This window comes from Artemia sp. Qi Xiang Cuo, chromosome 3 (assembly GCF_049724085.1).
Source record: "Artemia sp. Qi Xiang Cuo chromosome 3, ASM4972408v1, whole genome shotgun sequence".
In the NCBI taxonomy this organism is placed as follows: Eukaryota; Metazoa; Arthropoda; class Branchiopoda; order Anostraca; family Artemiidae; genus Artemia; species Artemia sp. Qi Xiang Cuo.
The window spans coordinates 77,699,655-77,715,775 of NC_142796.1; the positions used below are offsets into that span (position 1 = coordinate 77,699,655).

Consider the following 16,121-nt stretch of genomic DNA (forward strand, 5'->3'; position numbering starts at 1 on the left):
GCTCAGTTGGCAGAGTGCGAGATAGGTAAGAAACCAAGTCACAGTCTTGGATTTAAGCCTCACACTTGACATTTTTATAACGGGTCTGTCTCACCACATATATTCTTTTTTCAACCCTTTGGGAAAATTTTTCTCCACTTTCTCAAATACGATTGTTGTTTTTTCCAGTTTTGCAAGTATTTTCTTAGTATCCTTGTTTGAACTCGTAATAATCATATTTCCCAACAGAACGGTGTTTCCAATGTTTCCCAAAAAATGAATGATCTGTCTTGTAGTAATAATCTCGACGAAACTAAATTGTTTATTTTCTGCAGTCTTCTTTAATGCAATTTAGGTGAATTTAAGGTAATCTTAGGTGAAGTTTAGGTGACCTTAAATCTTTATGCTATTAAAAGTTGTAAGTTTTTTTCTATACAACGCGTTCTTCTTTGTCTTTATTTTCTTTCCTACACTCCTCTACAGTGATTTTGTATACATAGAGGGTCACAAATAAATCATTATTCTTATTATTATAAGTTCAGCTTTACTTCCCCCATTATCTGTAAGAGCTTGACCAAAATGAAATATAATTACTTCAATAATTTTTTTTTCTATTAGGGATTTCATTATTAGAAAAAAGCTGAAGTCAAACGAGAACATGTAAATTATAACAAGAACTTGAATTACTGTTTTTTGAATCTTAAAATTAAACCAGTTTAGTGAGCAAAATACAGGCCCTGCAAAATAGTGCCAAATTTAATCAAACCACAGCTAGGCATTATAGATAGAATGAAACACAACAATAATAACTTTAAATACAAGAAGGTGCGTACATAAAATTCAACAATAAATAATGAAATCAAACAATTCGTAGTAACGAACTGTAAATAAAGAGCGACACGTTCAAATACTAAACGAAAATCAAAAAACAGAAATTTTAGTGCAATACATTAAAAGAATTGGCTTTTCAAAAAAAATTGGCTTTTTAGAGTTTCGGTTACTATTGAGCCGCGTCGCTCCTTACTACAGTTCGGTACCATAAAGTGTTAGATTACGAATGAAGCATAACACGGCTTGGCACTGTAATGAATTGTCAGCAGCAGTAACCGTCAAGGCCGTATCCAGAGGGGGTATCAGGTTTGAGCGATATCAAAAAGCGATATCAAATATCTTCATCACCCATTTTAATTAGTCAAAGAGATTGAGAATAATGAAAAAAATCTTGGAAAACAACGGGTTTATAGCCAGAAGTAAGAAAAAAGAAGAGCGATCAAGCAAATATTTGAGGCTTCATTGATTCATGTACAACGGTATACAGTTATGCATCAACTATCAGAGATGATGGACCTTTCTGTGGGTGGATGTATGTTTCCGTGTGGGAGTGAATTCTCAACGAGAATTTTAAAGGCCGATTTTTATAATTTTCAATAAGAGGTCCTTCAAACAAATATGAAGAAGCAAAAAAAGCGGGGACGCTCGCTAAACTCCTTCATTCAGGATTTGTCAGAAGAACTCTTGGGGAACGTGAAAACAATAATCGTAAAATTATTTTCCAATATTTCGACCGAGAAGGGCGATCGAGGATGTGTGTCTGTTCTTTTTCTGGGGTTGCAATGAACCAGTGTTCGTAAATCACTACAAGAGGACACATTCAAGTGATAATTTTAAGGTGCAGTACCCTTCAAAAGTAGCAACAGAGACAAACCTCAGCAAAAGTGTAGATTTTTCCCATTTTGATCCCGAAACAATTCTAGTCCGAACAGGGTCGGAAGGTCATCAAACAAAATTTCGGATATAGCTAATTAGCTTAAGACTATTGGGATGATATTTGAATAGCTTCTAAGTCTCAGGGGCACAACTTTAGAACGTTATACTAGCACGCGAGGGCGCATTCCCCGCTGCCCAGAAAACATATATACATATAGAGTCCATAAAAATTAAATCGTTAGTATAGGCAGTATATCCAGTAAAACTAATAATAACAGAATATACCATAGCTGCAAACCAGCTATTATGGTTGAAGCCATCGACTGATGGAGGAACTACCTTTCTAAGATTGAATCATAGACCCCATAAAATAACATAAAAATGTGGGCTTAATAATACAGTCTAGATTTCAAATCATTCCCCACCGAGAAACTTCTCTGTGACTTCAATTTCTGAACCACACATAACCAAGTCTAGAAAGATTGTTTCAAGGAAGTGGATGGAAACAAAAAGAACTCTCGAGTTTTTAACTAGTGTCAGCGTTCTTAAGACAAATAGATAACTCCCCCATCTACTCATGTATGTAGGCATGATTAAAACAGACAGAAGTAAAATATGAACAGCTTATTCGTGTCTGACCCGAGTTCTGGGAATGTATTTTTCAATATCTATAGGGGGTAAGTTTGTCGTGTTTTTCAACTTGAGAAAAAAAAATCCTAAAAAAGTCATTTTTCATTTAAAAAAAACGAAAAAGGCATTTTAAATTTTCTTGTCGTTAGTTCCAACTCATTCGAACTATATTCAAAATTTGGCGTCAATTCAGGAAAATCTATGGGGGGGGGGGGGCAAAATTGATTAAAATACAACAAAAAAGTATTTTGCAAACTCCAGGGGGGCGCAAAATAGGGAAAGGACAAGTACAATTCACCCCCTGCATTCAGCTTCTCAACCCAGATTTCTAGTGGGCAACGTTACGTTTGTTCTAAAACGTGACAAAGATCCATAATATTTGTATAGCTATTGACCAATACTGTCGGTGTTTTTTAAGTTAAATTTTGGAGTATGTTCTGCTCACTGAGATTGTAAAAAAAAACCAGTTAATTCCAGTTCGTTTCAGTTTCAATTTATAAATGGGATTGATTCTGCACAAAACGTTTATTAACCTAAGACGTATAATGAAGGATACCGGGTCTAAAAAAAACAGTTCTAAAAAAGAATAACGTTTCTTTTATTGTTATACCAAGTTTTTTTGTTTTTTTTTTCAAAATTACTTTGCACGACGCAAATGTCTGTATCAGTTGCCATCTGAGCTAATAGCAATCAAAAATTGCGTCCGACAAGGCAGCGTTCTTTCTCTCCATGTATCTCTAAGCATATTCTGGCTAGTGTTCTCCGATCCCTTCCAAGATGCATTCATTTTTCGAGATACTCCGATAACCAATGCTTGTGATGTTTAGCTTCTAAGCTGCATTCGGTCAGGTCATTTAAGATCCAAATTTATCTACTTTTGGTCCTAAAATCATTATGTTTTAATATAGACCTGTCCAAGTGCGAATATATTGTTTTTGGCATGTTTTTTAAGTAAGTACCGTTTTGCGATTCCGCCGCCGCAGCGCTACGGTTGGCGTTCTGTGCACGCGCGCTGGTTATCTACATCTCTTGTCTACGCACTGACGCCATTACAGTCTGATTCTTCATTGTATACGTTGTTTACTGAGTGTTTAAGATGCCTCCGACAATCGTGAGTCCCGCCGAATCTGAAGTACGGGCTGTTATTCGATTTCTTAGTGCTAAAGGCGTAAAACCGATCGATATTCGTCGTGAGATCTGTCAAGTTTACGGACAAAACATTATGAGTGATGGAATGGTAAGGAAATGGGTGAGAGCATTTAAAGATGGCCGCACAAATGTGCATGATGAAGAGCGGAGTGGACGTACTTCGGTCTTTAATGAAGAGTCTCTTTAATAAAGATTTGGTCTCTTTAAATGCTCTCACCCATTTCCTTGCCATTCCATCACTCATAATGTTTTGGCTTTTCAACATGCTACCTAAAAACATGCTACCTCATCCGTTATAACTTTCTGTAGCGGTTTTGGATTCCTTTCTTCTGCCTTCCTGTTGAAAAGGCCTATTTTGACCACCGGTCTGGCCTATTAAGAAACTAAAGCCATCTTGTTTTTGGCTTTGAAATAAGTCAATCTTGATATAGACCTGTCCAACTCTTAATATATTGTTTTAAAGAGCCTCGTCGATTAAAACCCTCTACAGCGTTTTGGACTCCCTTATTCTATCTCCCAGCTACAAAGCTGGAGTGATTCCATATTTCTTTTCAAAGTAATCTTTTTGTGAGATGCTTTGATTTCTTTAGCAATAAATTACAAAGCTTAAGGATTTATTGTGCTAACATTTTGTCTAACTGAATAAAATTGTATTGGCGGGCCTTGGCTTACTTTATACTGAATTTTGTTCAACAAACTATCTAAATACAGTAAACTTTTTAAGAGGCTTCTGTAATTTTTTCCAAAAAGAAAGACCCAAATTATCCATATAAAGATTCTTACAAATAGTATAGATTCATCATACATCTCCTAAGTGTCATTAAAAATACTTAAATTGTATCTCGATTTCACGTTGAAGATGCCCCTCTGACGCATCTCTATAATCAGATCATCAGGGTTAAAAAGTCAGTCCTGGTGATTTATAAAAAAAAACAAGTTATTTCAACTGAATATAAGGACCAACATTTAAACTAAAAAATGGACAGAAATTATTCTTTGTGAGGGGAGCTACCCCTACCTCAACCCTCGCCCTTCAGGCAAAAGTTTGCCTTTTTATCACCATTTTTTCTCTTCACCTCTCTCTTTGCGCGAAAATCTCAAAGTTCTTAATAAATACTACTCACTCAAATTCAACGGTCCTTGTACTTGAATATTCTTTCTTACAGAATTAATCACTTATGCAAATGATCAGCCCTAGCATGATTTTGATTTCTGTAAGATGTACCATGTCCACGTTTCTTCTAAAATTAAACTGAAAAAGCCCGTTATTCTTGGTTATTCCTTGCAATCTATTTTTACGACTTTTTGGCCTAGATCCTTTACCTAGAGCTGAAAGGTTTTAATTCTTTATATTGTCTAAGCTAAAAAATAGATACAAATGTAATAGATGGTAATATTTATGTCTTTAGGCTGAATACTCTTTGTGAAGGTAGGATTTTCAAATGCCCAATTTATGTCAATAGATAGATTGTCTTTAGGCTGAATACTCTTTGTGAAGGTAGGATTTTCAAATGCCCAATTTATGTCAATAGATTAGAAAAATGAAAATAATCGGTGTCATTTTTGTACAACAGTGGCATCGTTTGGGGGGGGCAATTACCTCCCCCCCCCCAAATAATTTGGAGAGAAAAAATTGCTACATAGCCCAAGCCCCTTGACTCTCCGGATGTGAGCCCCTCTTGCCCCCCCCCCCCCCCAATAAAATGCTAGAGCTAAGCTCCTGTTGGACAACATGTATTTTGAATAACTCCAGAAAAAGGGAGGTACTGAGAATTAATGCAGGCGACTGAGAATTAAATAAATAATTAGTTTTTTCGCAGTATTTGGCAAGCAGGAGATTATGCAGAACAAGTAAACATAGGAACAGTTATTTGGCAAGCCAAGGATATACATTGTAGGATTAAGGTGGAGTATTACCTTTCGTCTTTCAAGACGCTTTCTCGCTAAGTAAGCCCTGGACCAGGCTTGCAGTCGTGTGATCTTAGTAGTAATATGATCATCTCGCTGAGATTCAAGCTTGGACAGAGTGCCAGCACGGAAAAATATCTGGAAAGAAGTGAAGACTTGAAATCGAGAATTAAAACGGAAGGAAAGTATATAGTAATGATAATATATATATATATATATATATATATATATATATATATATATATATATATATATATATATATATATATATATATATAAATAGTATTTATAATGATTTATATAAATAAATCATTCCAAAAGTGAAATTGTTACTGTGTTAGTTCTTCGTGCTTGACTCCGAGGGATTATTTATATCGGTTCGATCACTCTATATCCCAAAAGGTTATTTATCTCAATTTTTTACTTAATAATCCACCAATCTTTGACGATAACAGAGGTTTTCTTTCAATTGAATTATCAACAAACGGAGTCATTTCCGCTGGTCCTGTTTGTCTGAAATTGGGAAGGATAGGCGATTATGCATCGTGGGTGAAATCTAATCTCTTTCTATCGGAAGATTAGCTATTGTTTAGACTCAATTTAATTGTACGGGCAATGGATGTAGTCCGTGATTTAGCAAAGTTATCCCAAGCAATTTAAGGCAGCGTTTGATGTATAATTCTGAGTGACACGTGTACCTTCCAAACCCTAAGATGAACTTGCGAGTAAAATTTAAAACCTTTGCCGTTTTCAACTTCAATAAATAACACGAAATTAATAAATATTATTTTATTTAATAATATATCATTAATTTGACGGCAAAATATATATGCATTTCCTTTGAGTCTATCTCCAACACTGCAAGTAATTCTTTGCTATTACCACTGTACAACGGTAGAACGTTCCATCTAACCCATGTGTAAAGTGCGTATGTGTTGATAGTCTCATGAGAGTTGGGCCGAGTTACTCGAGTTAATCACTAGTAGTTTTTGATATTGCAATCAGCCAAAATAATTTATTTTTATAATTTTTTTTTTTTTGCTTTGTCATATTTTTTCCAGTAGTATGTTCAAGCGATACATACAGTAGCGGATCCAGGGGGGCACGCCCCCCTAGCATAGTCTAAAGTAGTGTAATTTACTTAATTAACTCAAGTTAATTAATCTTGCTCCTAACGCAAGTTTATCGGACCAACCTATTTTACCCCCCCCCCCACAATTTTTTTATCAGATCAACCTATTTTGCCCCCCCCCCCTAAAAAAAAAATCCTGGATCCACCCCTGGATACATATTCACAACTGTTTGTCTCTGTCTATTTACTCTCCTAATTTCTCTTTTTCGCATTTAAATATCTCCAGAATTTATTTTTAGAGGAATCCTTTTAAATAGTTAAAAACCAATGTCACTGTTTTCTCATAAAACAAAGAAGCTAATTAAAGACTTTAATTTAATGGATTCTTGTTGTAAGTGATTTCCTCTCATCCGCTATTTCTGAACAATATGTCTCTTGATATTTTTTTTTTATTGAGTCGGCTTAAGTGGTACCCCTATGGCGACTCACATACTTAAAACAGCCTTGCACCAAGGAATTCAAATATTGAATTTTTTTTTACGTCAAAGATTTCACTGTTTTCAAATATTAAGTTTGTTTTAGGAAACATTTGACGAATTATAAACTCGACTGCTTAAAAGTAAAACAACATGCATAGAACTCTTCTTTTTTCACTTCTTTCTCATAAAAATTCGCTTATTAAAAAGTGCATATTTGAATCAAATAAAATATACAAGAAAAGATTAACCCAATAATTGAGGGAGAAACACTCGACAAAATTATTCGCCTGATAAACTTGAGGGATGTAAAAGTGAATCAATCATAATCGCAGCCAAAAGAACTTACTAACTATGTGCAACTCAATTTTGTGTTTTCTCGCTGAATTCGAAAAATAAATAAGCGCCTCGTTTGCCGAAGACCCAGTTTGATCCATAGGCAGGCGCCAAAATGCATCCAAGACTAGCAGTCTAGATGCCAGGAGCTTGTGCTCCACAATCAATTCTATGCTTGGCTAAGGATACTTCAGGACTAGCATCTAAATTTCTAACCTAGAGTTCTGCGTCTATAATTGGAAAATTCAGCCAATCAGAAAGCTGTTTTGTTGCCATGTTCACCACTTGCTTAAGAATGGCAGTCACAAGCAGGTTGGGCAACATTTTCAATCTTATATACAGTTTTGATCAGATATGTGTATTAAGGCATGAGGATTTAGCTACACATACATATGAACATTCCTTAATCCACTGTAAATTGCGATATGCTTTAGAGTTTCGATAGAAAATATTGCCCCCCCCCGAAAATTCTTTAGTACGTAAAGCTATACATAAAGGAATAACAGAAATTATTACTATTACCTCTTGTTTATCCCTGCAAATATCTTTGTCAGTACTGCAATATGCAGATTTAACTTTACTGATTGAAACTTGGTTTTCTTGGCTCACAGCCTTAAAGAATACATCATCTTTTTGAGGTAGGAACATAGGCTCCGTAGTGCTAAAATCACCAGAAATAGCTGGGGTTGTGGTAGGAGAAGCCAAACTTTGTAAGCTCGAGCTCCCTTTTAGGTCAAATAACGGGGATTTACTAATGGAGGATATAAACTTCACAGGCGGCAATTCCGACTCCCTATTTTGTTCCGCAATATTTATTTTTGGTTTTGGGTGATTTGGTCTCTCTGGTACTTTGGTTCGAGTTGCAGCACGGAGTGGAAGCGGCGGTACTGCCTCCCGAGCAAAGCGACAAGCCGTTTCAAAATTATCCAAGTCAATCGATAAATCATTACTTTCAATCTGATCGAACTGCTTTTCAATTTCAGAAAGATCTGGACCAAACGATTCAGTCAAGTCATGTCCACTTGAATATCCTGACGTACCACTGGAAACACTAATCTTCTTGCAAATGCGAGAATTACTATCATAATTTGGGCCTTCTTTACTATCCCCGTCAGACAAAATAACCGTGTTGGATCCAAAACTAATTTTGTCACAGCTATTACTTCTTGAATGAGAAAAACTTTGAGAGTTAGCTGGAAATGTCCCTTCTACTCCACCAACTAGATGACTATTTAAAGCAGATACGAATTCACCACAGCTACAATCAGATTTGAATGAACACATTTCATCGTTTTCATTATTTAAGGGTACTAAGTTATGCCTTTTCGCATCTTCCCAAAACCGTTTCAATTCATGAACTTTAAATGAGTCACTTCTAACCACAACACGCTTTTTGTGTGCTTGTTTAGTGTTGGAATCGACAACACTATTTACTTTGGAGTTTTTAGGCATTTGATCTTTTCCTGAATCAAGTTGTAGCATATTTTTACTTTTGTTCGTTAAACTGTCTAATTTTGAAAGATCATTACCGATACTTGAAGCTAATGAAGCTTGATAGAGTTTTTCTTTAAATCCATGTACTACATCTGGCCCCGATGGAGATGAATCTCCTTTATTTGAGTTAGACAAAGACTTTGTTCTTCTTAACCCGTATTTCCCACCGTTACAAGTTCCGCTATCGCGTGAATTCCAAAATTCACGAACACTACTGAGATTAGTTACATGAGCAATTTCGTCTTGCGGTTTAACAGGTTTCTGAATATCACATGACTTCAAGTCACACAGTTCGTTGGCCGGATATTTACCCATATTAAGATTCTGCTTGGAATCAACGGGTTTCCCAACTTTAGTTAGCATCCAGGGAATATCGGATAAAGTATTCGTAGCATTGGGTGAATTTTTCTCAAAAGAACTTGTTATATTTTTAGCATTATACGGAGAATATACCATTTGATATGAAAGACAGTTGCCAATATCTGTATTCTTATCATTCATTTTGGTTAATACTTTGCGTTCCCAGTCGTCCAAAAGCAAATTTAACCGTGTTAAATTAGATGAAACACTACTCAGCCCTAATTCTATCTCGCCATCTGATGAATTCTTCTTAAAAGTTTTAGTTGCTTTTCTTAGATTAGACTGTTTTTGGGCGTTCTCTACATGCCCAGAGCGCTTTAACATATCAGAGTTTTCTGTTTCATAAAGATTTTGATGAAACGGGTGTCTATTTGCCTTTAATTCTGCTTCTTCATCAAAGAAATTCTTCTTTGAAGACGCCAGCGCAGTCACTTGTTTCGCATTCTTTGTTTGTGAACGTTCCTCATGCTCGGAACCTTGGGATTTGTCAGCATAGCCTGTTTCATTAAGATTGTGGATGGAATTTCTTCTTTTAATGCCCATTCCTTCATTTTTCTCGATGGAATTAAAAGGTGATATGTTGTCGTGTGATTTATACCTTATTTCATCTTCAAAGGAACTTGGTACACTTTCCTTCTTTGCACAATGAAACTTTTTAATCACATTCTGTAGCTTCTCAATGACTTGGTCATCAGCTTTCATATCTGATGATGAGAGAGTCAAGCTTTTATCATTTATACATGATACACTATCTAAACTGCAAACCTGTGAAGAGGTTACAGACGTGGGGAATTTTGGAAAGTCAGAAAAATCTATACGACAACCTGGTAAAATATCGTAAAGCTTTTCTCCAGATATTTCTTTGGTTATATCGCTTTTACAATATGGCTTTTTATTTGATTCATCAATTTTGGGCCGTAAAAATGAAAATATTTCATTTTTGTCTATAACGTTCTTTCTGTCATTACTTGGCTCAGTGTCTTTCTGAACTGTTTCTGTAGATAGGACATTAGATTTGACTAAAATAGTATTGGGAGAGCTGGTATTTATCTTTTTAGTGGAGAGGGATTCTTGAAATGTGCTAAAGCCTCTAATTTTAGGCGTCTTATATACCACTTCTATTTCAGCATTGCACCTTCTAAAATTACCGTCATTTTTTATGGTTTTACACTTCGCACTGTGACTAAGTTGGCTGTGGAGCTCAACTTTATCCATGATTTTTGCTTCACTTGTAGTGGCAGTTTCACAAGCCACGTTTTTGTGTAACAACTCTTTTGCAAAACTTTGAACCCCATCAATATCAAATGAAGCATCTTCAACTTTTAACAAATCAGCATTAGGATCCCATCTTTTGGGGATATCATAAATGGGTTCATCTTTAAAAGCAATAGGAACACCAATAGATGGTCGAAGAAAGCAGTCTTTCGCCACGTCCGGAAGTTTTCTTGCTGAATCATATTTCAAAACTGACTCAATTTCATCAGTCACACGTTTGGAGAATAGCCTTTTGACAGATCCAGATGGCTTGTTGAAGAGGACACTAAGATTTTCATCATTTATATAAGTATATTTTTCAACTTCAGAATTCCGTTTTACACCATTACCATTAAATCGAGAGATTAGTTCAATCAATTTTGAACGCTGTGCTTCCTGCTTAGGATTTTCAACTTCTATATTATTCTGTAGGCGAGATTTGTCTGATTTTGAATTAGTGACCGAATAGCTCCTGTGAATAGGCCTCATTCCGCTAACTATTAATGATGATACCAAATCAGACTATTTCTCAACCTTATAAGTTTTTTAGCTTAAGAAATAGATGAAGCTTAAGAACAAATCCGACACCATTACAAGCTCTCTTAAGTTTGTTCATGAATAATTTTGTCAAGCAAAATTCCAAAGTTAAGCACACAACTTCACTCAATAAATTCATTCGATTTCATCAATAGGTCAACAACATGCACAATCACAAGAAACAATAAAGATTATCATCCAAAAATAATTCCTTCACCGAATAAGCCCCAAAATCTAACTGAGATTTTCTCCGTTCAAATGGAACATATCTCTAAGCGAATCGCACAACATGGCAATTTTGTGGTTAAAGTTTTTACACGCAGTTAAAAATCAGTTTGTATAAATGCAAAAAATTCGTCTTAATTACAAACAGTAATTTCTAGCGTGAGAAAAACCATGTTTTTTGAATTTACATCGAAAGTTTAACTCAAAGAGATTTATGAAAGCGTTTATAGTAACTACACTTTCGCTTTATTATGCTTAAAAAAGAATTAATAAATACATACCACTGACTTAGTCACTATTTGGTCTACTTAATAAAAACAATGAAAACCACATAAAACAACAAGAGAAAAGTGTGCCACAATACGAGACTATGAGACTTTCATACCGACCTTAATTCTAAAAAAGGAGAAAGAAAGAGTAGTGAGTGGTATAATCTTCATCGTTAAAAGGAAAACTGTACTATGCCAGTTTTAACTCTTCCATAAATAAGACCAGATCAGCAGCGTTTTGCAAAAACTTTTGTTGAACAGCTAGGTACAAATTTCGAAATACATTATTTTTTTGTAAATTAATAAAATGTTTTTAGTTAAACACATTTATCATTTAAATTGACCCTTTATAAATTATCAAAGCTAATGTTCAACTTGCATACATTATTTACACTGAGGAAACAAAGAATTCTTTTAACATTAACTGTTTTTGTCTTTAAATAAAATTTGGGATGTCGAAAAATTTGGACACTATAAAATCGGCGTCTCAACATAAATTCTTTCTTTTTCGTATGCTCGTATTATACATTTTCTGATGACCCTTTCTCTTATATTTATGCACTATTTCAGCCAACGAGAAAAATGGTTTTAACTATAAAATGAATAAAAAGTTTTGCAGTGTGTACTAGATATCAATGAATTTAAATTTTCAGCTGTTTGTAAGTTTTAAGTCATTATTTCAACTGAATTTTGCCCAGAAAAAATAAAAATAAAAATAACGATTCAAATCTTTCAAAAAAAGAAGGTCGAGGAGGGAATTATTTGGTGACTACAAATCCGTTAAGACCACACAAAATCGAAAAAAGTTTTTTGCAGAAAATGTTGGATAGTAAATGGTTACTATCAGGTTCTGAGTGAACTAAAAACGCGATTTAGAAGGTCGCATGGCACCTCTTTCATCGGGGCACTTCCTAATTTCGAGGGGCTGAGCATTTGGACGTTAAAAATTAAGTGTATTTATATCGATTTGTTTTTCGAATTAAGTAGAAAAAAAGTTTTCTCAAATGAAAGTAAAGAGAAAATTAAAACTTAAAATTAACAGAATATAATCCGTATATGATGGGGCTGGCCCCTCCTAAACCACCCCTCTTTATGCTAAATTTTGACTTGTTGTCTTAATTCTTTAAGAACAGCTGCTCAAACACAAGGGCCGTTGAATCTGAATATAAAACACTATAGAACTTTAACGGACATTAACACTTTTTAAACATTAAAAAAAGAAGAAAATCAAGTTTTCACGAGATTGTGGTTGTTTTATAGTGTTTGTTCTTGAAGCAAAGGAGAAAAGTCAAACTACTGAGCAAAAAGCGGGGAGTCTAGGGTGGTTGCAACCCCATCATATGTGTGCCCTCAACCCAAAATTATTTAAAAATCTAAAGTTTAACTTTTGTACAATAATGTAGTACCTATTTTCAAAATTAAAACAAATGTTCGAAATACGAGGGGGACTGTTGCACCTTTTAAGCCCCCACTTTAAAATTAAGCAAACATTTTTTTTCACAATTCTCCAAAATTCTAAAATTAACGGTTGCCGCTAAACTACCGCTGCCAAAATAAGAGGGAATCTTTCTACCCTTCATCTCCCATATTGTACGTTTAGTCCATGTATATTCCTCCAAACGAAAGGAGATTATGGGGTTAAATTTTACCCTCCTTCATATTTACCTGAGGTCCCAATTTAAAAAGTTTGGAAATTCGGGCCTGAAAATACAATTTTTGAGGCTTTAGGTACCCCTCCCTTTAAGTTGGACAAGTTTTTTGCCAAGGAACAACAGAAAAAATTCAATATATTGGAGGGGAGGCAAAGGAAGCACCGATACATTCACGCGTACTTGTCTGGTAACGCTAATAAAAACTGAGTTTTTATTTTTACGGTATCTTGCTCATAGCTGCTAGTCATTTTGCATTCGAGCGAAGAATCCTTGTTTACCTACCGCAGTTAGATGATAATGAGAATAAACTTACCACAGGTGAAATGTATTACAAAGAGCCATCAAACCGCACTAATTAGTTACAGAATGACAATTATAAAAATGCATTATTATAGATTACAAAAAGGAAAAATTAAACCACATAGTCTCGGATGAGCCGTGTTTTGGCAAGATCTATGCTGAAAATCTGTTCAGAAAATATTTGGCGTCCATTGTCAATTGTATAAATATCAATCTGTTCACTGAGGCTGAGATAGTAAGGTAGGCGAAAACACGAATTTTCAGGAAACAGAGAAAAATTGATCAAGAAATATATAGATACTTTCATCTAATGGCAACGATTCCAAGTTAATTTCTTATGCCAGCCTGATGTTGGACCTAATTAGACAAACCGGTTCGGTTCCCCTGTGGCCATAGATCGTCTGTCATCAACTGCTCATTTAAGCTATATTCTGACTGGTCCTTTACCGCGTCAATTCTAGTTCCAGAATTTCTATAAAGGTATGTGGACTACTCTACGGTCCTTTCACACCTATGTCAAGCTTGTTAGAACTTATATTCAATGCCAAAATATATGCAGATCCAAAAAATAATTTAAATTCAAAACAAGCTTGATGACATGGCAAAGGACCTGTCGAAATGTTACCTAACTGAACCATTGGTGCCTGATAAACTATAGCTAGAGGTGAGCCTAATCCCCCTCCTATAATTAAGTAAAAGAATGTTTATTTTTTGTTTTTTTAGTTTGCTTTTGTGAATGAATATGAGAATGTGATTTAATTCATTTCCATACAGACTTAGCCGAATTGACTTGTAAAATAATTATTTAGTATTCGACGTCCGAACTTTATTTTTTTGCCATTTTTTAGCAGTTCTCCTGAACTCTAGGGTCCTAAATTCTTTTCTTCATGACAACTAAATCCTAGTTGTGTCCTTGGGAGTCCAGACGAAGTGCAACCCCTATAGAAGAAAAGGAAGGGGAGCACCTAAATTATTGTCATCTGGAGATCAACCAGGAAGGGTATGCATTCAAGGTGGATTATCATAGAATAATAGTCACCGAGGACTTTATTGTCGCTAAAATGTTACGAACAAGGCAAGTCAACATTTTTTTTCCAAAGAGGGGAGGAACTAGAAAACAATTTGACAAGTTGGGGGGGGCCTATGATATAAAAAAAAAACGTTTTTTTTGGCGGAAAGATCCTGATATTTTAACCCACTCGTGTTGTTAAGAACCTCAACTTAAGAGAATTCCGGATGGGGAAACTGAAGAAACAAAGGACCCAGGCACCAGAGAAAAGAACAAAAAAAGAGGAACAAAAAAGAAATTTAAAAATTTTCTAGCCTACTAAATAGTGTAAAACAAAACAACAGACTTAGCTCCAAACATAAGACTTCTTAGGAATTATATAATGTAAGATTCATGTAACACATAGAATGCTGTCGTCGTGACTTCAGGTCAAAAGCACTACATCTCTTCCGGATATCTAGGAAATAATTCCAGGAAGGTCATTATGGAAATCCTAAATTCCGATTTTTGTGTAAGGGATTTACGTGTACAAAGTTGTGAATTTCTGAAGTTTCGTGCGCATTTAAAGCTTGGACCAATAAGTAGAGTGAGAAAAATCCAGGTGCAATTCAATTCATAGGTAAGAAGAAGGATTTCCTAGAAACTTGTCCTTTGAAAGCCAACCTGTATCAGTACTTGATCCGACCCCTTGTGTTATAGAGTGAGGAGCGATTCCTAAATTTGTGCCATATAGACATGTAACTGAAGAGGACAATGATTCAATTGGGGAATTAAAACTCTCCTATACTTAGATTATGCTGAATATTTAAGCATTCTAGATTAAAATGTTAGCAAAATGAATGAATTTTTAGAGGTTTTGAGAGTTCAGGGTGTCATAATAGGTTTGAAAAATTAATCTAAAGAAATCTAAATGGTTAATACTAGGAATAAGTGCAACCAAGTGGGAAGCTGTAAAGAGGGAGCCTTTAAACAGACTGGGATTCAGAAGGAGCGTGCATAGCAGCGTTGGCATCAGGCGGCTTGGTGCTACAGTGATATTTAGTAGTGGTAGCAGATCGGATCATCTGGATGTCATCAGACATTTACTAATACTACTACTACTAACAACTCACCGCAGCAACAAGCCACCTAAGGCCAACACAGCTACGCACGCGCCTCATTCAAAGCCTCCCTCTTTACACCCTCCCAGGAAGTCCCCATTTCCCTTAAATCTTTCCTTTCGACATCCTCCCACCCCAACTGAAGACGACCTGCTTTCCGTTTAGCCCCAGACGGTTGGCCAAAAGGACAATCTTTGGCAATCTGTCATACTTCATCCGCAGAACGTGCCCTAGTCACTTCGACCTTTGTCTCATTAGAGCCCTAGAAAGCGGGATTAAACAACATTTATCGTACACCCTATTGCTTGAAATACAATCAGTCAGACGGGAACTCAAAACAATCCGTAGGCAATTTCTCTGGAAAACATCTAGTAAATCTTCCACCGTTTTTTCAGATCGCCCTTGCTCCAGAACCATATATGGCCCACTGTCATCACTTTAGCTTCCAATATTCTAATCTTGGCTCGTAGACTTATTTTCCTATTCTTCCAAACTTATTCAATTGTGAAAAAACACACTTGACCTTGTTTATTCTACTTTTAACATCTTCACTGTCCCATTGTTTGTACTAAAAATACTACCAAGGTAAGTAAAGCTGTCCAACGTCACCTTTTCATCTTCCTTTATTACTAGAATCAACGACATAGTCTTCTAAATATTAATT

The 16,121-nt window shown here is 35.5% G+C and overlaps 1 protein-coding gene across 4 annotated transcripts in view; it reads right to left on the bottom strand.

Moving 5' to 3' along the window:
• The window catches only part of Mhcl (Myosin heavy chain-like), a 363,403-nt gene that overhangs the window by 106,805 nt on the left and 240,477 nt on the right, over positions 1-16,121 (bottom strand). For 3 of the 4 annotated variants that reach the window (XM_089086598.1, XM_089086597.1, XM_089086596.1), the window contains one exon: positions 5,383-5,511. In XM_089086598.1, the coding sequence (XP_088942724.1) occupies positions 5,383-5,511 (129 nt within the window). Of the gene's footprint in view, positions 1-5,382; positions 5,512-7,779; positions 11,090-16,121 lie in introns of those variants that run through there. The other variant, XM_089086599.1, reaches the window with a different exon arrangement.